Below are 21,770 nucleotides of genomic sequence, written 5' to 3' on the forward strand. Positions count from 1 at the left end.
GCAGAGGTTTCTCCTATAGGGTCTCTAGCATAAGCACCCACCCGTATAAACATGCTAAAAAGACCGAGGGAAAAACTAAACTACTTCATTTCACAATATAGCTTACATACGGTTTTCTCTTTCGGGAACCCCCGAAGGGTTCACATAAAGATAAAGAAATTACCTTACTACTTTCCCAGTCTTATGTTACAAATGCCTTAATTACACAAGCTTTATTACAGTGGGAAGTGGTACTACTACTAGAGAACAGATAGTTTTCTGGCTAGCTGCCCTGAACTACTTGCTGCTCTGAAGGCTTGTGTTGTGCTCGATGATTGTGTGTCCTCCAATGCTGCAAAGAGCCTCCTTATATAGGCACCATGGCTGGCTCAAATAGTGCTCCCATGCATTATTTACCTCACCTTTTTCCATGTCCATGATGCACCTTCTTTATAGCCTTTGGATGCATGCATGCATGGTGATGAGGGTCTTTTGGCTGCCACTTCACTCTTTGGTTGCATACGAACTCTCTCTCTCTATATATTTATATATATGCATATCACTATATATCTGTGATTTGTGCACTTTTGGGGTCCCATATGCCTCATCTGATCTGCTACAGGATGACCTTACCTTCGCGAGGAGAAAGTGAATTAGCTAAAAAGTAATGCGCTGCTCTTGAGATCTAAAGTAATTAGTGAAAAGTATTCAAGTTGTTAAAGGATCATAGAGTGTGTGGTTTTCATTCCTCTCCCATGGGTTAAGAACTCTTTTCTTATTCATTGCTCTCTCATCAATGGTCCCACGTACAACTACACTGATCAACCTACTGACAAAAGATCCGTAAACGAATTAACATCAGCTAGGAATAGCGGTCAATTTGAAAGAGTAAATGCACATGTACCCTGCAGCGAGCTAGAAAGCCATCTCACCAGAGCAGAACTGGTTCCCGGATGGGTCGATTGGTAAGTACTTTTTCAAGAACGAGGTCTTCACCCAGATATTGCCACATAAGAAGACTTCTCCGCCTGTATCAGATTGTGCAGGAGAGTAATGACGGTGGATTTGAGGAACCACGACGAGCGGCAGCCCCGCTGCCGCCGTTTCCTTCCTTGGTGGTCACCTTTGCTTGCACGTTCATGTAAATCTGCAAAAACAGCCACCAAATTCCCCAATTCGAACCAAACTGTAAGACAATGACATATTCTTTCCTTCCACAATACCACACAGGAATTCAGAGAATCGCCAACCTGGAGGAACGATTCCAACTCAATCTCGCCGCCATGGAAATCCGAGAGAACGGGGACAGTGCGCCATGCTGGACGAGAGGAGGCCACGTGCCGTTGCCTCGCGACGGTGGAGATCCATGGCGCCGCGCGTCGGGGGTCCAGCGTGCTGCTTGCTCCCGCGCCGTCGTTGGCGGACCCGCTGCTCCCGTGCCGTTGGAGGAAGGAGAGGGGGTGCGGAAGAAGAGAGGAGGAAGGAGAGGGGGCACGTGCGCCCGGCTCGATCTGTCCGGAGGACTCGGCGCCGACGAAGGGAGGAAGGAGATGGGGCGCGGAGGAAGAGAGGAGGAAGGATAGGGGTGTGAGGAGGAAGGAGACGTTTGCACGCGGCGACGATGGGAGTGACGACGCGAAGTTGGTTGGTTGTGACGGCTGGGCGGAGCCGCGGAGGGGAGAGGAGGAGGCGGGGTTTTTATTGCGTACGGTGTCAAGGCAAAGCGGAGGGCGTTTTTTTTTCTCGGGTGGGGGCGGACCACAGACGCGGAGGCAGGTTTGACAGGAGACGAAAACGTGTATGAAACGAACGGTCCGTATTTTTTAATAGTTATTATAGGTATAGATTTTACTCCCTCCGTCGGAGTACCGGGCAAACAGAAAACCTAGCACAGCCAGCACGTTCCATTTTGGCCTTATATCGTATCAGACACAAACTCTGGGCCTTATACTGGCCCAAAATCCGGCAACGGCCCAAACAAACAAAGGGCGGTCCAGGAGAAGAAGACGAGGCGAGCACGAACAAACGCTGCGACCTCTTCTCCCACCCCAAACGAGCAGAGATGGCGGCGGCGGTCGGCGGCGCGGGCAATGGAGCCGGCGAGGAGGCCGGCGGCGCGGAGTTCTACCTGCGCTACTACGTGGGGCACAAGGGCAAGTTCGGGCACGAGTTCCTCGAGTTCGAGTTCCGCCCCGACGGCAAGCTCCGCTACGCCAACAACTCCAACTACAAGAACGACACCATGATCCGCAAGGAGGTCTTCGTCTCCCCCTCCGTCCTCCGCGAGGCCAGGAGGATCATACAGGACTCTGAGGTCTTCAATTCCTCTTCTTCCCATAATTATTTTATCTGTTGCGAGCGGAAACCTAGGGTTAGGGTTGGGTGCTGAATCCTCTGCTTGGATTGGTTTTGCCTGCAGATCATGAGGGAGGACGACAACAACTGGCCGGAGCCCGACCGGGTGGGCAGGCAGGAGCTCGAGATTGTCATGGGCAACGAGCACATCTCCTTCACCACCTCCAAGATCGGCTCCCTTGTTGACGTCCAGACCAGCAAGGACCCCGAGGGCCTCCGCATCTTCTACTACCTCGTCCAGGTAATTCCATCCTAATCCACCATATTTATTCATTCATTGCTTGCTTTGTGCATGGGGTGTGCTATTACGCGCTAATTGATGGGTTGCCCAAATTATACAATTGGATAGATATGCGCTCTGGCTGGTACTTGCTAAACTAAGCAAAGCGCAATTGCTGTATGATATCAATGGTATTGTTTGGTTCATGTTTGTTCGCCAGGGAGAGGTTCTGCTGGCTCCTTTGTAAGCTTGCTGATAGAAGCACATAGCTTAACTGTACAGTGGAAGTACATTGCTTAAGTGTACATAGCTCATATTTTTGACATACTTCCTGCAGTTATAATATCGCTTCTATTCCAAGGGTATTAATTAAAATTTGATACAAACTCGGAAGCCCGTTTATGGATTCACCATCAATTTGTACTGCTGCTGAACAGCCCTTGTGCTGAACTCATGCATGGTATACTGAGATATATACTTAATAATCAAGATATAATTGGCTTCGAGAACATTGTGATAAGTTTATCTGTTTTATTTTTCATAGTAATATGTTATGTGTAAGCTCTGGGTGGAGTGTAGCCATGTCTTCATTGGCGTTATATCTAATTCAAGGTCATTGATTTTGAGATAAATGACTAGTCAATTTTGAGCTTAGTTGTCAAATTGTCTTCTTTTTATTCATATTTTGCACCATCATGTCAGTTGCCAAAAGGGGGAATCAATTTCTTATTAGCTTCTGAGCACCAGTTATTATAAGAAACTAGCGTGCCTGCTATCTAAAGGAAGCAGAGCCACAATCTACCTTTTGGTGTGTAGTGTCAACAAGCCAACAAGCTGAAAACTTAAGACACAAAATGTCAGAAAATACAACCTTAGAATTTGTCAGTTTGACATCTGTCAACATCCTTTCTATTCCTGAGTATATCCTCGGCTCTGGATTGGCCAGTAAGCACCTGTAGGGAAGATGTAATAAAAGAAATGATAGAGGCTCAAAGAAAAGAAGTAGCGGACAAGAAAGGAAACAAGAGGAACTATTCCCCAAATTAGCAGGATATTTCTCGGCAGCCATACAACTGAGCAGTCTGTAATACTTTCAGATAAGGTTTCAGCTTTGGATGGCCATATACTTTTGTATGCTGTAACACTAAGAGTTGTCAGGACTCTTACTGGATGGCCTTATACTTTTTTTTGTCTAAATTAGCATTTAGCACCTAAGGAATACCAGGTCGAGTCAGAGACAACACACTGATTATAATATCCACCCCCTATGTTGCACTGTATAAATAGCAAAAAAAATGCTGTCTTGTTTCTATGCATGTGATTTTAAATTTTTGCAAGTAGAAGAACTGGATCAGCACACTTTGCTTAAAATTAAAAGCCCAGCTGTTTTGCCAAACATAAGTGGTACAATTTAGCTTTTATGGTTGTCTGGTGACTTTGTTAATTAGCATCAGCACATTCTGAATTTATTTCCCATCATCTCTACCTTGAATCTTGCGAACTATATGCACGCAGTGTGGAAGGCAGATTAAGATGTTGTAATAACACCAAGAGCCCTCTTAAAACCACCAATTTCTTAGTATTCCTATTACCTAACATGACAGACTATTCCAGATGTCATCAGAAATTTACTATGTTGCTGTTCATTAGTATAATAGATGGATGGATCAGGGTTCATTAGAAATTCTGCAAGTTTTTGTCCTAAAGTTGACACCCTATGATAGGCTTAATTGAGTTTATGATTGTCTAAATGTTATCTGTTTCTTGCATGTTTCATTACTATTTTGGGGATACTGTTGTTGTTTAGTAAAGAACCACTAGGTGTTGTTGTGTCTCACTGTCTCACTCTCAAGTTGACAGTAAGATATCAGCTGTAAAAAACAAGGAACCTTTAAGGGCACGTAAGTGGGAAAGTCTAACATAGTAAGGCCTCTATTTTGCCCCACTTCTAACGGCACTGATTATTTGTCTCTTCTACTTAAAGAATTTGACCAAGATAATCTACCATAGATTTGTCATTCATCCTCAGTCTGCTGCTGCATTTGCTTAGTGGACAAATAATGACATGGACGTCTAATGATCTTCGTTTTGCCTCAGTTCTGACGGCATTGTTTATTTGATTCTTGTGCTTAAAGAATTTGACCAAACTCATCTACCATAGATTTGTTATTTCATCCTCGGTCCTCTGTTAGGTTTGCTTAGTGGATAAATGCGATGGACTACCATTAATAAACTCTTGACTACATTTAAAAGAACTGTTAGTGGCATGCACATTCTAGTTAAAGTTTAAAGTGGGTGCACAAAAGCACGTGATAAGCTGCTTGTGTTAACCCCACACCAAGATTATTGACTAATTGATTTAATCTCTTCTCAGGATAACTAGTATTTTTTGTTAAGCACAGTACTGTGGAGTTGTAACTGGAAACTATTCCTAACCTGTATTAATGTTTTTGTTTGCAGGACCTGAAGTGTTTTGTGTTTTCACTTATCAACCTCCACTTTAAGATCAAGCCTATTCAATCCTGAGCTTCTTTCTGTCTCCCAATTGTGTTATGGTACTGTTGAGTGTTAGAGAATTCTGTATTATGTAACTTGCAACGAGTCGCTAGTGATGCAGTTTGGGATGTGTGTAGAACACCGGGGTGATATCTTGGCATCACCAAAAGTTGTTGGATTGTGCAAACTGCGAGTGCCCGTTACTCTAGTAGTGATATTTATGAATGTTTCTTTCCCACTGTCATGTTCTTTTTAAAAATATCAGTGCAGCATTACTTCCTACCACCTTTCTGGTTCATGCTGAGCCTACTGCTGCCTTATTGACAGTGCCCATCACTAGTTTATTGATCCATCAAGGCAACATACAGATCTCTTTGCCACTTCTGGTGCAAATCAACAGGCTTCCAACTGTTTGGAGGACTGTACTTCCAAGTTTTTTACTGCTCCAGCATCAGAGATAATCTTTGATTCTCCACAAATTCTTTCATGGTTTGTGCCAGCAAAACTGACTGATAAAAAGAGGCCACAGCCCACGAGGTACGAATGGAAGGAACCTTTCGTTTTTTGCAAAGCAGAATAGTGTGATTAAAGGCTCCATCGGTCCTATGTAGCTATCTTTAGCCTGTGATTAAAGGCTCCATCTTTAGCGTGATTAGTGGCATCTCAGAAGCACTGTTTGGTACACCGTACACCCTTCTTTTGGCTTTTGCTACAGCAGAGCTTTGCATTACATGGAGAGTTTACTTTCTTTTCATGTAAAGAGGATTTATAGTGCAAAAGGAGTTGATGTCCTGTGTCATGCAGATATCTTCATTCCCCTCTTGGAAGCAGTAAAACATCTCTAGCAGTGGGCAACTTGTTGAAAGGGAAATGCAAAATCATAGTAGTAGCTGGAAAATTCAAGAGATGATTACGAAGCAGGAGGAGAAATGAAATAATGCAATGAACAGCACAAGGTGATGGAAACAAACCTGCTTCAGGTGTACCCTGACCCTGTACAGAGGGAAACTAGCTAATCTGCTTTTCGGTTTTATCCCCACTAGTAGTCTAGTACTACTCCTAAATGATAAGATCAGGATGAGCATGTTACTTCACTCAACACTGTGGCCTTTCCTTTCTTTCAAAATCCAAAATGGTCCAGACAGACAAGATTCATCATCTCTGTGGCCCAAACCAAATTTTAACGAAACATCTCTTTCATGTTGGTGCTACATTGTCTTTTACTCTTTACCAAACGTCTTTACTGCTAGTAAATTTCTACTTGCCATTTTTAGCCAAAAGCACTTGGTTTTATCTGTCAGTGTATATTGGCAGTGCAATTGCCTGATAACTGGGCAGGGTTTAGGGGATTTCTTATAGGACAAAAGAATAGGTGCAGTTTGATTTCTCCTATGATCCCTATTTAACTACTGTAGTTAAATAAACATCCTGCCTGATTCGAAAGCATGATGATCATTAGTTCGAAGGTGATATGTTCGGAAGTTTAACATATGTTCGAAGATTTCTCCTATGATCCCTACTGCACCTATACGTTCGAAGGTTTAATATATGAACGCCCAATCATCTTCGTCTTCGCCGGTCTTTGCACATAAGTTTGGCCCAACACTTTATTAAGGTATCTTTGGTTACGGTGGGAGCAGAGTAGATATGAACTTCATATACTGAAACGGAAGTAGCAGTAGTAGTATCATCATCTTTGAGTGAGTGGATGCAGTAATAAAACTCCTTGGACTCGCAGTTCAACAAATATCATCTTGAATATTACTAGCAGTATTTATACTAAGTTACACTGGATTTGTTTCACAAAGAAAAGAAAAAAAAGTTACACTGGATTTAATTAGACAGCTGTAGTAAACGACGTAGCACGTGTCATTACACGTGCGCTACACTAGTTACGTACATCTGTAGATACGTGTATACATGATCGAATACGTATTTCGGTAGGTTCCCTGAATACGTCTTCAAGACGTGAGAAGCAGAGAGCTCTGGTGCAGTAATTCAGTTGGTGGTGTTGAGGAGGGCGATGATATCGAGCGCGACGGAGCAGAGCTGCCCGAGCGCCGCCTCCCTGGTCGCCAGCTCCGCCGGGAACGTCGCCACCGGCGCCGGCGCCGGAGAAGACGACGACGACTGCCGCCGCTGCGCCCGGAAGAAGAGCGCCCGGCAGACCCTGGGGTACTCGGCGGCGGCGCTGACGTGCACGGCGGCGTAGTCATAGTCCCGCTCCTCGATGGACCCCCTCGCCGCCGCCAGCGCGTCCCTCGCCTCGCCGTACTTGCCCGCGCACGTCCGCATCACCATGGCCGCCGCCTGGGCATCTCCCCCGGCGGCGCCGCCCTGCGCGGTTCCCGTGGTGTCGTTGGCGCCGACCCCGAGCGCGGCGGCGGAGGCGGAGGCGTTGGATGCGGCGGCGGCGACGGCGATGGCGGAGAGGCCCCGGAGGTCGGCGGTGGCGCTGCTGGGGTCGGCGGCCAGGGCGGACACGCAGAGGGAAGGGTACGTCGTCGAGTTGCAGGTCGCCCGGACTAGAGCTGCCGCCGCGGATGGCGGCGCCATGATTGGGATTGGGAGCACTGATGGCGGAGCTGGCGAGATTGGGGATGGTCGTGGTGGTGGCGAGTGCTTGGTGGTGTGGCTGCCACCATGGCTCCCGTGGTGGGAGGCCATGGTGGTGCTGGGCGCGAGGAGGAAGACGACGACGAGCACGAGCTGGGTGGCGGCGTTCATGATCGCCATTAATTAATCTAGTGGATAAATATGGATTACAGACTATCAGTTTGCTGCTAGCTGTACGTGAGATGGCTACTTGGTCTAGTGAGTGAGGACACTGAGGAGAGTGATGAGCTTAGCTTGATTAGCGAGCTCGAGCTTGATGGGTTGTTTGGTGATGGGAGAAGGGAAGGGATGCGATGGGGTTTTATAGGAGGAGGAGGAGGAGGGGGGATCATGGAAGCTTAGCTGATGGTTCCTTGAGGAGTGTATAGTGTAGTCTGGGTCTGGTCAAGTCCATATATGCGTATATGCACGTGGACTGTGGTTGCATGCCAAAATTGACTCCTAATTATCTTCTGCCTAATTTAATTGCACAAGTGGAGCTAGGCCAGGCAGCAGAAGTCCACGATGCCATATGTGCTTTCGATCTTTACTTCCTCGTATGATTTGCAAATTGAAACGGCTTATTTTCGTCACTGTAAATTTTCGTGTTTTTCTCGTACGTTATATGTTTTTTCTCCCTTGCTATTTTTGGATCGTGTAGTGCGCGTGACCATCTTTTAAAACAGGATTAATTGCACAAATAAACGGACAAAGGTGGAGCCGACATGCAAAAAAAAATATGAGTTGCCAGAGATAAACGCGTACGTAGTCACATCAGAGTTTGGATTATCGTTCAGGTGGTGGGTATACTATGTGGCATTCGCGATCGAGGTCACTATTCATGGCTTTATCGACAATTTAAAATCGGAGGGAGAGTATTATATATAATTACTTTGTCCTCGCCAACCTCCAATGTTGCTCTTTGCCCCTAGCTGCTATAGCAAAATCCTGACTCCTCCTCCCTTGTTCATATATAGCTCTCATATATTTATGTTGTATATGACATGTGTGCATTCGTCGTCGCTAGTGTAAGTGCACGTGTCAATCTATTGTACTCGACTACTCGGTGCTTGACCAATGATAACTCTGTTAATATGTGTTTTTACATACATGAAATTTATATCGATAGATTCGTTCTTAAAAGTTCTTTCTAATAATCATGATTTTATATCATATACGTTACATATTAATAGAGTAATTTTTTATCAAAGTCTTGTCTTAACGAAACAAAATACGCCAAACTTTGTGAAAAAGAGGGAGTAAATAAATGGAAGTGCTTTAAAAACACACGAATTAGTTGGTTGAATTCGTCTCCGTGTTTCTCGTGTGGATCGAACGCACACCCTCCTAGCTTAGCTACTAATCTTAGCTTGGGTAGCACGTTATAGGAATTAATTAACAATGTCAGTGCGCTATATACACTCCATGACGTATATTCAGTTTCAAGTTTTGGTATACACATTCATGAATATCTGATACGAGTGCGTGTGTGGTAGCAAATTAATCAAGCTAGCTCAGTGGGCTGAGAACTACTTTTGTTAATTAGCTAAACGTGTTGACGACGGGTCGACATTGCATAGTGACTTGGTGAGTCATGGGGCCAAGTAGGACGTGTTTGACTATTGCAGTACTGCTGCTGTGCGCATATACGACGAGAAATTACTAGGAACAAGAAGAAGGAAGTTGGCAGAATCCGGCAGGGTTCCTCTAACTGCGACAAGGCCGGAGTGTCTATCATATCAAGCTGGCCGTGTCAATAGTCAAGGAGCTATATGAGTAGACAGTACACGCAATGCACGTTCCACATGAAATATCTCATATTTCCCCCTCTCTCTCGAACCTGCATGCATTCTGCTATTGTCAGTGTTTAAAGTTTCGGATCGATGACTGCTTGCTGCTCCCTCCGATTCTAAATTGTTGTCGAAATATTTCATGTATGTAGACTTTTTTAAAAATAGATATACATCCATATTTTAGCAAATTTGAATCAGAAGTTAATTAAGCTAGGCTTGCAGTTAACTAACTCAACTAGCTAAAATCGACACGTACTCTACGCGTACACACACTTGTAAGATTCTAGAGTAGATGGTTAATTAGATTCACGTTCCAGTACGTTCGATCGAGTACACGTTGAGTATCTAGCTACTTTTGGACAGCCGCCGCTACTCGATTTCGGTTCATAATCCACGGTGTACGTGCTGACATATACTGATCGGGAATTCTCCGTACGTATCTGGTGGCTTCTGGACACATTAGCCGCTCTACCTACCCACTTATGTACTCTCTCCATTCTAAAATGTAAAAAGCAAATATTTTCTGTTAACTGTGAAATTTTCTAAAGTTTGATCAATCTTTTGATTAACAAAACATATGTAAGACGCAGATGATTAAATTCATTGTGAAATATATTATCATAATATCTTAGTTTGATACTGTATACTTTGATAGTACTATTTTCATAGTATATCAGTCTTACTTATCGAAACTTGCGTGCAGCTAGCAGGTTGATTAGAGGTGGCATCCTTTCTCTCTCTCTGGAAATGCAAGTTTGTACGTATATAATGACTAAAGTACTAAAGTATACAGATACTTCAGGTATTTATCCATAAATTTGTCAAACTAAAGTACTACAGATACATAGCGAAATCTGCACTAATTCCTAGCTAGTAGCTAGGTTAATTAATTGCCATTGCAAAATTTGATTTGGATTTGATAGTGCTCTCTTCTTTTTTCAGGTGGGCTATGAATATGTGGGTGCATTTTAGCTAGCTAGGTTTTCCCACTTATGTTCCCCTTCCTATCCTTTTACCTTCTCTTTTCATCCTTTCCTTCACTTTTTTGCTCGATCTTTTTGTGCAAGATTATACAGCCATTAGTGTGCTAAGATTTAGTCGACATGTTCATCACCAACTTAATTCAGTAGTGGTCATTACTGATATGAGCATGCGTGCCTGTGATATATACATGCCACCGTGAAAACCACCCCATCCAATAATCCACTTATTGCATGCTAACGCAAGATGGCATGCGGATTTAGTCTACATTTTTTACAAAGAATAAATCTTGCCTACCCTAAGTATCTGGTGGTCTGATTGACGAAGTTTCACTTCGGCAATGCCCATGTCGAGGGGCTTTGTGTTTAGGAAGAGCGACATGCGTGTGTGTTGGCGATCCCGTTGGCTAACAAGGACACAGGGTACACAATTTACCTAGGTTCGGGGCCCTCGGAAGGTAATACCCCTACATTCTGCTTGTCATCTTATATTGATAAGTCGATTACAATGGAGCTGCGGAGGCTAGATGCACAGATTGGATCTGACGAGTGCGTCTAGGCGGCTTCTATGAGGGATTTTGTCTCTCGGGGGAGAGAGTTGTGAGTTGTTCTCCTTGGCTCCCCCTTCCTGGTCCTTTATATATGGAGGAGGTCAGGTCTCGGGTGAAGGCCAAGTCGGTCACAAATAGAGAGATATATTATGTTTAAGCTTCCTTGTCTTGAGTCGCAAGATTGGGCATATGGACTCCTGGAGTTGTAGTATGCCTCCGAGTGGGCTTCATGCTGGGCCGTAGTGGGTATACCAAAGATGGGGATCCGGTGGATCACTCCCACGTCACTGATCGCCTCTAGATTTTCTATCTGATAAATCTCGTAAATCAAGAAATATACATTTGATTTCTATCACCAGCCGAAGGTTAACTCAGGTATATCCTTTTTACCAAGCGACTCATATATATAGTGAGATCTAATTATCAAGGGGTGCCAACAGTATTTCACAATTTATTTTATATGAGAGAAAAAAGAAAAGGAAAATTACATAGATGACTCTTCCTTTGCGAAAATATGTGACTTTGTTGAGTGAGTACAACAGATCGGAAAATTTAAATGACACCAAAGATTTCTGAATAAACTGAAATTTACACAAAAACTTCATAGTCAACTTCTATAACCGCGCCATTGACATCTTGATATTTCTAAGAGTCTCTGGCAATGAGACCACGGAAGACCAGACTTGCAAAACATGGACAAATTACCTCATAGGTTTTGTAGAGCCGCATGAGCCACCCACCCCAATTGATGATAACCTAATATTGTTGAACGCGTTGTGGCTGGAGACACATCCCTCGCGCAACAGGCTGTCAAACCGTTCCATCATCGCAGAATCGACTATGAAAAGGACTGAAATTACGAGACATGAGATCCGCAAGCTCCATATAGTAGACCATGAAAGTACTAGCAAGACAGAAACGGAGGGAGAACTTTAATGTGCAACACCTGTTGTTGGGGTTTCACACCAAGAACACACAAAACGTTACAGCGAAGGTACCAAAACTATAGCTAGGCAACACGATTCGTGGTTTCCCTTACCTCCTGACCTAACACCGAATATGTTATCAGAGGCGGAGGTTGGAACGGTGACCCTTTTTTTCTCCAGTGGCTAAAGTTTCTTGAATCGACTTAACAAGCTATATATATTTTTTGAGCCAACCTATATTTTTTGTTGTTTCTGCAGACTACCAGGAGTACTTATGACCAATGCTATTGGGCCGAGCCGTATATTATGGGCACTACCGCACCGGCAGTAATAGATAGGTACTGGGCGGTAATCCAGCCCACTAGAATCGATCGGCCCAGCATCTCTATTGCCCATTCTCCTTTCTTCTCCACATCCCCTCGAGTCTTCCGCGGAAGCGCGCCCCATCCCCTCCATTTTCCCGCCTTCTTCCCAAACCCTAGCCCTCAGCTCGCCTCGGAGGCGACTCGATTCGGACGAAGAGGACGCCACCGGTGGGACGATGCGGGGCGGCACGGTGCAGATCAACTGGCACGACCAGCAGCCGGTGCTCACGCTCGATTTCCACCCCGCCTCCCGCCGCCTCGCCACCGGCGGCGGTGACCACGACATCAAGGTCCGCCATTTCTGCCCCCCCTCCACCTCTCGTCACTTCGCTGCCCTGTTTCTTGCTGATCTACGAGCTTCTGTTCGATGGTTCGGGGTGGATTATGGGTGGGGTAAGTCCGTCAGCTTTAGGTAACCCCCTGAAATTCATGGCGTTTGGCTTTGCAGATCTGGGCGATAGCGTCGGACGATTCGGACCAGAAGCTCCCGTCTGCTTCCTACGTGAGCAGCCTCTCGGCTCACAGCTCTGCCGTCAACGTTCTCCGCTTCTCGCCTTCCGGTAGGTGGCAAAGCAGTTTCAAATCTATTCCTTCTATGTGAGCACAGCCAGTGCCGGTGTATATTTAGTTTTTTTCATCTCCAATTGAGCAATTCTTCTGTATACTAAGCTTTCTTTTTTTAAGTAAACACCCCATTTTTTGTATATGCTTAATTAACCCCATATTTTACAATGGTTATTTGCAGGCGAAAATCTTGCATCCGGTGCTGATGGTATGTTCAATCTAGCGCTTGCCCCTTTTCCTTTCTCTGAGAAACAAAAGGCGCTAGTTCTGCTGATTCAATCAAGGAAGGGATTTATTGGTTGCTCTTGTTTGGAGCCATTTGAAATTAGAAAAACAAACTACTCCCTCCTTCCCAGTTTATTTGTCGTTTTAGAAAATTTTCGAATACCAAGACGGTCATGGCTGAGTGTAAACTGCTGACTGGAAATTTATTCCTGCACCGAAAAATGCATGGATATCCCGTCCGCCAGCTCACAGGTGAGCATATCACGGCGATAAAAGCACACGGCGCGTCATAGCTATCCACGCGGAAGAATAGAATCGGTAGGAGAGAAGCCCATTAATTACGTCTTCAATACCGACGTGCTCCTGGCCAACTGAATGGGTGCTTTCCTATTTTACTCTTTCTGTAATATAAAAAGCATACATGCAGCGCTTGATTAGATCTAAGACGACATTTAATTTGGATTTTTTTAGAAATCTAAGACAGCGTTTAATTTGGGATGGAGGGAGTAACAACGTAAACACTGTCACAGCAATATCTGCCTATCACCAGTCTGTCAGGTTTCCAGCGGTCAGCATGTTTGCTATTAGTCATTTAGTTCTGCTTAAAAGCATGCTTGACATACCAACTTGAGCATTTACATCTACTGTAGGAGTACAACTTCAATGTAGTTATTTGATCGGGTGAATTATTTGTTCTGGTGACGTAAATTGGCTTGTTTTGTAATTGGTAGGTGGTGGTATTACCCTGTGGAAATTGCATACAACTGATGATGGGGAGGCATGGAAAGTTCACAGATCGTTATTGTGAGAATACCACCCGAACATAGTAGTTGCTTGAAGCAGCCCACTGGTTTTGATGCTTGCTAAAGTAACTTGTCCTTACTTGTTTGGTAGGTTCCATCGTAAGGATGTTCTTGACCTGCAGTGGTCAAGTGATGGTTCATTCCTTGTTTCTGCTTCAGTTGACAACAGCTGCATAATATGGGATGCTAATAAAGGTAAATCTAACTGGCAATCGAAGTTTCCTTCATTTTAACACGACGCAAGAAAAAGTTTCCTTCATTTTGGCTTCTGTATTATATGTTTGATATGCACCATCATTCTCAGGTGCGGTGCAACAGATGTTGGAGGGCCATTTGCATTATGTTCAGGGGGTGGCATGGGATCCTCTGGGCCAATATATTGCTTCTTTGAGCTCTGACCGAACTTGTAAAATATATGCAAATAAGCCTCAAGGCAAATCGAAGAATGTGGAGAAGATGAACTTTGTGTGCCAGCATACGCTAGTGAAGGCTGAACATCAAAGTCACGACGAGTCCAAGGTTTGTTTGATGTACTTTAGCCTACATATTTTGGGTATGCATTCAACAAGTAGTGTAATACTTTATCTTGCAGCCACCGGTTAAAACTCATATGTTTCATGATGAGACATTACCATCTTTCTTCCGGAGGTTGGCATGGTCACCTGATGGGTCTTTTCTGGTACTGCCAGCAGGTACAATTATTTTACCATTTGCATATAATTACCTTATCTTCATCATATTCACTGGCATTGTCAGTCATACCCCATTGACAAGCTTGCCTCTCTTTTCTATCTCAACCAGGCCTATGCAAATACTCATCCGAAGTGATTAATACTGCTTATGTAATATCAAGAAGAGACCTGTCAAGGTAGCACATCTAATACTTGTAGTAACACCACTATGTTCCTGCCATTGAGTTCAGCTGGTACTTATACCAAGTCACCAACACAAAATGAAAACTGAAGCATCACATGAGCTCTATCACTAATTTGTTCCCAAACATCCAATGACCAGTAAATGGGAATAAGTTTTGTGGATGCTTCCAAAACTTGTACACCCCTGGTGTTTCTGGAAATTTAAATAAACTTCAGTTTCTAGTGAAACAAGAAATCAACTTCATCTTAAACTCGGTTATAGGAGGAAAGTTATGTCCTAAGCTTTTGGAGGTCTTTGATTTCTTAGTTGTGTTAGGATGCTAAAAATAAATGTATTGTTTTCTTAGAGATGTGCTAAATTCATAACATCTTAAGGCTTCAGCGGATAACTAACTTGTTTGGCGCCACAGGCCTGCGATACAACTCCCTGGTGCAAGTAAAGCTATAGTAGCAGTTCGTTTTTGCCCTATTCTTTTCAGCCTCCGTGGATCTCATTCAGGTAGTTCAAATGCTTTGCACCATTTGGAGATTCTCACAGTTTAACTGGTCTATTACATTGAAACTGAACTACTATATCGCTGCAGATGGTTTATTCAAGCTTCCTTACAGAGCTGTTTTCGCTGTTGCTACACTGAACTCTCTTTATGTCTATGACACTGAAAGTGCTGCTCCAATTCTAATACACGCTGGTCTACATTATGCCGCAATTACAGATGTTTCATGGTAAGTAGTTTTTCTTCTAAAGTCTTCTCTGTTGGCTGGAGAGGAAATTCTTGTTTGTCATTCAAATCGGAGTTGAAAAAATCATCTTCAATTTATTCTACCAGGTCTTCTGATGCAAAGTACCTGGCATTGTCATCACGAGATGGCTACTGCACTATTATTGAGTTCGAGAATGAGGAACTGGGGCATCCACATATCCTCCCTGGTATTTTCTATCTATTCCTTTATACTATGTCACTTCTCTGTCCTGTCTATTCCTCTATATTGCTCTTGCCCCTTTCTTTGTACCATGGTCCCAATGCCTCAACAGTGCATCTGATCCTGTGATACAACATCCTGCAATGCATGGTTTAACACAGAGGTAGAGTAATCGCATGCTGATAGAAGCTATAAGTCTTACAAAGTGATAAAGAAGTCATTTTGATGAGCTAACTGCATATGTTTTTTTTACACTGCTATTATTAATCTGAGGATGCGATAGCAGCTATACATGCCACACCTTTACAATGCGCACATTGCACCATTCATATATTGTCATGGTCTGTTCTGACATATTTACTTGAAGATACTCTTCTGACGGTCCAATTCTCTGAACATCTCCAGGGAAAAAGGAAGTTCCAGAAGGAAATGTCACATGCAAAAACACAAAACCATTAACAGTAGGCAGCATGGAAGTTGATGTTGGTACGAGCAAAGTTAAGACCGCAGCCTGCCCTGTGGATATTACGACACCTCCACCAGCATTGGCCAAAAACAGCACATTGGGTAAGCCTACTGAGGAGCAATTTTACTCATGTTGCAATCAACGTAGTAGCTGAAGTAGTTAGGATTATGGTATCCTCTGTAGTGACCAGAAATACTGACAATCACTTTTACAGTAGCCTATAAGAAATTTAGTTTCCACCTGTGTCTGCCTTCAGCTCTGGCCCCAGAATCTTACTTTCTGACCATGGCACACATTGAAGCAACCATATAAAATTATAAACAGATTTTTGTTATAACATGCAACCACGCCTCGTTAATAGAACAGAAGTTGCTCATACACAATGTCAACAACAACAATTATACTCGATCAAATCAAATGGGTCTCTGCTGTGCTTGTTTTAGTTACTGGAAAGTACTATGCTCGCATGAAAAACAGTTTATGCATCCGAGGACCAAGTACAGGTTATGATTATAAAGATTGTATAATAGCTGTGCATAACAGGCAGTCACAATCTGAATCTGCATGCTACATAGCTTGGCTATCTTTGTTCCTTTTAACATGCATTTTCCTCTAGTGACTGTTCTTATTCTTCAAAATTCTCAGGAACAAAGGAGGTTACTGAAGGAAATGCGACCTGTGAACAGGCAAAGCCATCAAAGGTAGACAGTATGGAAGTTGATGTTGGTGCCAGCAATGCTAAGATGGAAGCTAATCCTGTGTCCGTAGAAGTGACACCACCACCTGCGTCAACTAAGAATAGCACGTCGAGTAAGCCCAATAAGAAGCGAATTACTCCCATTGCAATTAACTAAGTAGCAGAAATAGTTAGGATCATGATATCCTCTGTACTCTGTAGTGATAACAAGTACTGGAAACTATGTTTAGGCCACCCTGTAAAGAAATGTAGCCCGCTGCTGTGTTCACCTCCCACAGTCCCACATATCCATTTTCTACTCATGATATGGATCAAATTATATGGAAAAGTCTATGTTACCTATGAACACATTTTGTCGTGTATTAATTAGCATGAATCCAGAAACGCCCTTTTTAACAGTGCTCCTTTTTTGGTGCACATTTTCGTTAATGAAACCATTTACAGGCATAAATTGTTCATATGCAACTGCTGGCAACTTTAATTACATATTCCATTCAATCAGATTGGGTCTGTGACGCCTTATTTCAATCACACGAAAGAAGATACAATCTTATCAAAATAAATGCATGCAGTGTTGGATTTGGTCATTTCCTCAAGCTGAAGTGTCCAGTGTAGGCCAACTTGGCAGCAGATTCTGTGCGCCATGGCTCCTCTTAGAACTTGGTAATGCGCGTCTTTGATTTACCGGATACTTCTTCATTATCCGCCTCTTCAAATCTGACATCTTCATCTTCTGAAAGTATCTCGATCTTCTTGCCGTCAGGCCCCTCAACAATCTTCTCATCAACATGGATGTGTCCTGTGACATTGATGAGCTCTGCCTTCTGCTCCTCTTTGCTCTCATGTTTCTTGTGCCAGAACCAGGTGCTGTGATATGGTGCCAACCCTGCTGCTGCGTTGCTCGATGCCTCGCCAACGGCTTCAGACTTCTTGACCGCCTCTTGGAACTTGACATCCTCGTCAACTGTCAGCCTGACGACCTTGGAGTCCTCGGGTCCTGACATGGTCGACTTGTGGACATGGACATGGTCGCTGAAGTTCAACACCTCGGCCTTCCTTTCTGTCTTCCTCCCCTTTTTCTTGTGCCAACAGAAGGCGGCGAGGCACGCCAGCAGGAGGAGGCCACCTATTGAGACGAACACAACGATGATGACCATGTGGTGTGGAGGGCTAGGTGGTGGTGGTGGCGGGCTGATAGGTGGCGGTGGCGGGGCTAGTGGGTGCGGCGGCGGTGGTCTGATGGGCGGTGATGGTGGGGGTGGAGCACGGCGAGGCGGTGGCGGTGGTGAGGGCGGAGGCGGGGCACGGCGTGGCGGGGGTGGAGGCTGCGTAGGCGGAGGTGGCGCACGCCGAGGTGGGGGTGGCGGCTGAGGCGGAGGTGGGGCACGACGGGGTGGAGGGGGCTGAGTAGGCGGAGGTGGCGCACGGCGTGGAGGAGGGGGCTGAGTGGGTGGAGGTGGAGCACGGCGGGGAGGAGGTGGCTGCGTAGGCGGAGGTGGAGCACGGCGGGGAGGCGGTGGGGGTTGAACGGGCGGCGGTCGCGGTGGCGGCGGGGCTTGAGGGCGTGGTGGCAGCGGCCTAGGACCGAAAGGGTTCGGAGGAGCGTTAGTATTCAGCGGTGAGTTGAACGGGAAGGGGAAGCCGAGGCCCGGCGGGTTAGGGTTGAAGGCCATCGCCGGACGACCTTGCTATCTAACAATGCTCAAAGGAAATGCTAGCTGCTGCTGCTGTAGGTGAGGCAATGGCAGATGATGGATGGATGGAGTGAGCTGTGGTGGTGAGCAAGAGCATGCATGTGGTTATATATGTAAGTATGGGAGGGAAAGAGAAGGGACGAGGAGTGTGTTGTGGTTTGAAGATTTGAGTGACTTGGCTGCCATGCTACGGCTTTGAGCTGGGGTGGGGTACGTTGCTTCTAAACAAGGTACAATCCTTCTGTTTCTTGGCATCAAAGCCCATGTAGCTGCCCGCCGCCCATTCTACCCTGCTTTTTTTTTTTTTGCTACTTTGGTCATCATCCTAAGATCCTAATGAAAATCCTACCTACAAGGCTACACAAGACGCCGATAACTATATCATTATGGGTTCCTTCTCTTCAAAATTTCGTGCCATATGGATCATCATCATCATAACAATTATGATCATTACCTGTAAAAAAAATTTTATGATCTACGTGGATCGTTGGATCACACGCAGACGCTGTTCTTGGAGGCCGTCCGATCGATCTGACGGACCAGCTGCATATGAGACAGTGAGAGTATGAAAGAGTATGGCTTGTAAGCGATCGAGCAAATCGCATGTTGAGTGTGTTGCAAGGCCATCTTCTTCCTTCCTTACCAATTTCGTCCACAAAGGAGGAAAGGTGCCATCAGCCAAAGGATTTCATCCACGATTACATTGCGAAAACGTCTTGTCGATAATATCAGTCAGCACGTTTCGCTGCTGCTATGCACTGCAGATGAAACTGTCAGGGTGATGCCGATGGCGGTGACGTTTGGATTCAGACGGGTTAACTGAAATTAGTGGTGCTTTTTTTTTTTCTGAGATCTCGTTTTGGTCGACAGATTTACTTACTAAGGAGTAAACAGAGTGCATTTACTCTGGTGTTTGTATAGCCGAAGCTGAAGAAGCGCCAGCTAAGAACCAAGCATTGCTCTTCTCTGTGAATAGATGTGGCGTCCGTGATGACATCGTCGATCTTCAAACTTTATGAATCCACATTTCGTCAGTACATAATGTCTAAGTAGGCGCATGTGGTGATGTGTGTCCATGAGTTTTTTCTTTTCTTTTTTGAGAACAACGATTTTGTCTTATTTCATAAAAGAAAGTAGGAGTACTACAGTATAATTTTTTGAGCGAAAAAAAAGAAAGTACAGTACAATAGAGAAGGAAAATAAAGATAGCGGACAGCCCAACACAGTGACACATAGGATAGACTGCATTTGCGGCCCATTTAGCATCATCATCCAAATGATCGAAAAGAGAGGGGTAGCACTGCCCTTTAGGCCCAGACCGATTATTTCCTTATTGGGCCACCGCTTGTTTTGGACTTGTACAGTACGCTGATAAGATTGATGAAAGGGCAAGTATTGTTCTTAACCATTTGACCCATTAACACACGGTCCAGCCCAATAAACCTGAAGAGAACAAAAAGGGGACAATTTAAAGCAAGGTCCTTGGCCGGTTTGCAATGAATCGACCCCCCAAAAAGGACAAGTACCATATGGCCAAAGGAACATGCAGTACAATTAAAAGGCAGCCATGGAGTTGTCCAAAGTCTTACCGGCCATATATATAGGAACAAAGAAAGGTAATGCCGATGTTACCAATTCCAGGTGCTTGGGAAAGCAGAAATATATGATGTCAGTTCTTTTTTGTAGCAAAATACACAGATACAGTCCGGTAGTGCAGGAATGAATGCTAGGATTGTGTGCATCTTTATTTCTGTCTTTTGAGCTTCTTTAGGCGAGGCCTGGTCAGGTTTCTAGTTTTTGCTTAGCTTTATTCTTGAGTATGTGCATTTTTGGAGTCTCCAAAATTAAAGGCCACCAAAAGGCACACTCTGCATCTCAGCACAATGAATACTGGAAGGGAAGGGGAGCATGTATGTAAGTATGTCCTTTCTGCCTCAGTTAGTTGTCTTCGATCTTTATGGGCATGTTCTTAATTCCTTCATTTGTGATGCTTCTAACTACTGCCTTTTCTCTCCTTTTACTATATCTGTCCACTAGATCAAAGTACACTCGATCTAAGATAAAGTTAAATGAGAAATTATCATGCATATATGTCCTATATGATCGAGACGAAGATCGAATCCAATTGATGAGTGTACGTTGCTAGCTACATTTATATTCGTGTGTACTTACGCCTCCGTTCCATAATTCTTGTCAAAATCTTACATGTATGTAGACATTTTTTATGAATAGATACATCATTTTTGATCACATTTGAAACAAGAATTATGAAAAGGATGGAGTATTTGATTGCTCTTCTCTCGATCGCTTGTACACATACATGACTAATATACGTAGGTTATATGTACACGCATGCATGTTCCCTTTTCCAAATTAGTGCACGAGATGTACGTACGTTCGTTGGTATGCATGCAATGTCGAGGATCGAAAACATGTGTGTCGGCCTGGCCTGTACGTGTCCATGCATGGCCGGCCGGACAACAAAAGGCTAGCTCAAGAAGAGGCAAATTAAAGCATGGGCTGCCGGCCTTTAACAGGCGGCCGTTGTTGGTGACATATAATGCATGCATGCGACGACGATGGAGACGATGAGAAAGATACAAACATCCTAGTTTCCGCTGGGTCCCGCCCATCTCACCACTCACTGTACCTGTGGGCCCCTTGTGTATACCTCCCTCAAATCGTGATATCCTACGACTTTTCAAGACCTACTATTACTTGTTTCCAAAGATGAGGAAAAAAAAGCTACAAATTACATACCCTTTTTCCATCTTCCTCCCCTTTTATTACACATTTTTTTTCATCTTCTCTTCCTCCGACCCCGGCCCCTCCACCCTTCATCATTACTATTTTTTTCTTTCATCTTTGTCCGTTTCTTCCTCTCCCCTTCGACCTTCTCTCGGGGGCGGAGGAGACCAGTAGAGTCCCTAGTCCGCCTAAGATTTAGAATTTCTACTTAAGCGCTTAAATATACAGCCCATGCATTTTCATCATATAAACTATATTTTTATGTTTTGCATTCCATAATAAATCATCTCTTTCATTATGGCTCTTCCTATATTATTTTTGTGCCTCCGCCCCTGCCTCTCCGGTCAGGATTTTTCTAAAAAAAAAAATCAAGTTTCATCTTCCCTTCTGTCTCCTCCTCACAGACCTTGCACCATGCCCATATATATCATTATCTATTGTTCAAAGTTAAACCTCGAAATAATTTGGAGTCATTCTCTAAGGAACAAAGTGAGTATCATCCTCGGATAGTTGCTTC

General features: G+C 44.3%; 4 protein-coding genes across 4 annotated transcripts; 2 read left to right on the forward strand and 2 right to left on the reverse strand.

Moving 5' to 3' along the window:
• The first annotated feature begins 1,977 nt into the window (after positions 1-1,977).
• LOC100828610 (protein mago nashi homolog 2) lies at positions 1,978-5,294 on the forward strand. Its single transcript, XM_003573221.4, has 3 exons — positions 1,978-2,293; positions 2,399-2,575; positions 5,015-5,294. Exons 1-3 carry the CDS (start codon positions 2,042-2,044, stop codon positions 5,078-5,080), a joined length of 495 nt encoding a protein of 164 aa, XP_003573269.1. The 5' UTR covers positions 1,978-2,041; the 3' UTR covers positions 5,081-5,294.
• Positions 5,295-6,788: 1,494 nt separating this feature from the next.
• Positions 6,789-8,019, reverse strand: LOC100840126 (pectinesterase inhibitor 28). The gene has a single exon (XM_003571249.4). The coding sequence runs from the start codon at positions 7,784-7,786 to the stop codon at positions 7,049-7,051; it is 738 nt and encodes a 245-aa protein (XP_003571297.1). The 5' UTR covers positions 7,787-8,019; the 3' UTR covers positions 6,789-7,048.
• Positions 8,020-12,309: 4,290 nt separating this feature from the next.
• LOC100828910 (chromatin assembly factor 1 subunit FAS2 homolog) lies at positions 12,310-17,161 on the forward strand. Its single transcript, XM_003573222.4, has 13 exons — positions 12,310-12,550; positions 12,709-12,820; positions 13,006-13,032; positions 13,781-13,853; positions 13,944-14,047; positions 14,157-14,371; positions 14,445-14,544; positions 14,654-14,720; positions 15,138-15,226; positions 15,312-15,450; positions 15,555-15,655; positions 16,054-16,215; positions 16,760-17,161. The coding sequence occupies exons 1-13, from the start codon at positions 12,437-12,439 to the stop codon at positions 16,966-16,968; spliced, it is 1,512 nt and encodes a 503-aa protein (XP_003573270.1). The 5' UTR covers positions 12,310-12,436; the 3' UTR covers positions 16,969-17,161.
• A 101-nt stretch (positions 17,162-17,262) lies between these two features.
• Positions 17,263-18,597, reverse strand: LOC100829209 (proline-rich receptor-like protein kinase PERK2). Its single transcript, XM_003573223.4, has one exon. The coding sequence runs from the start codon at positions 18,482-18,484 to the stop codon at positions 17,465-17,467; it is 1,020 nt and encodes a 339-aa protein (XP_003573271.1). The 5' UTR covers positions 18,485-18,597; the 3' UTR covers positions 17,263-17,464.
• Between the last annotated feature and the right edge of the window lie 3,173 nt (positions 18,598-21,770).

Source organism: Brachypodium distachyon, chromosome 3 (genome assembly GCF_000005505.3).
Source record: "Brachypodium distachyon strain Bd21 chromosome 3, Brachypodium_distachyon_v3.0, whole genome shotgun sequence".
NCBI lineage: Eukaryota > Viridiplantae > Streptophyta > Magnoliopsida > Poales > Poaceae > Brachypodium > Brachypodium distachyon.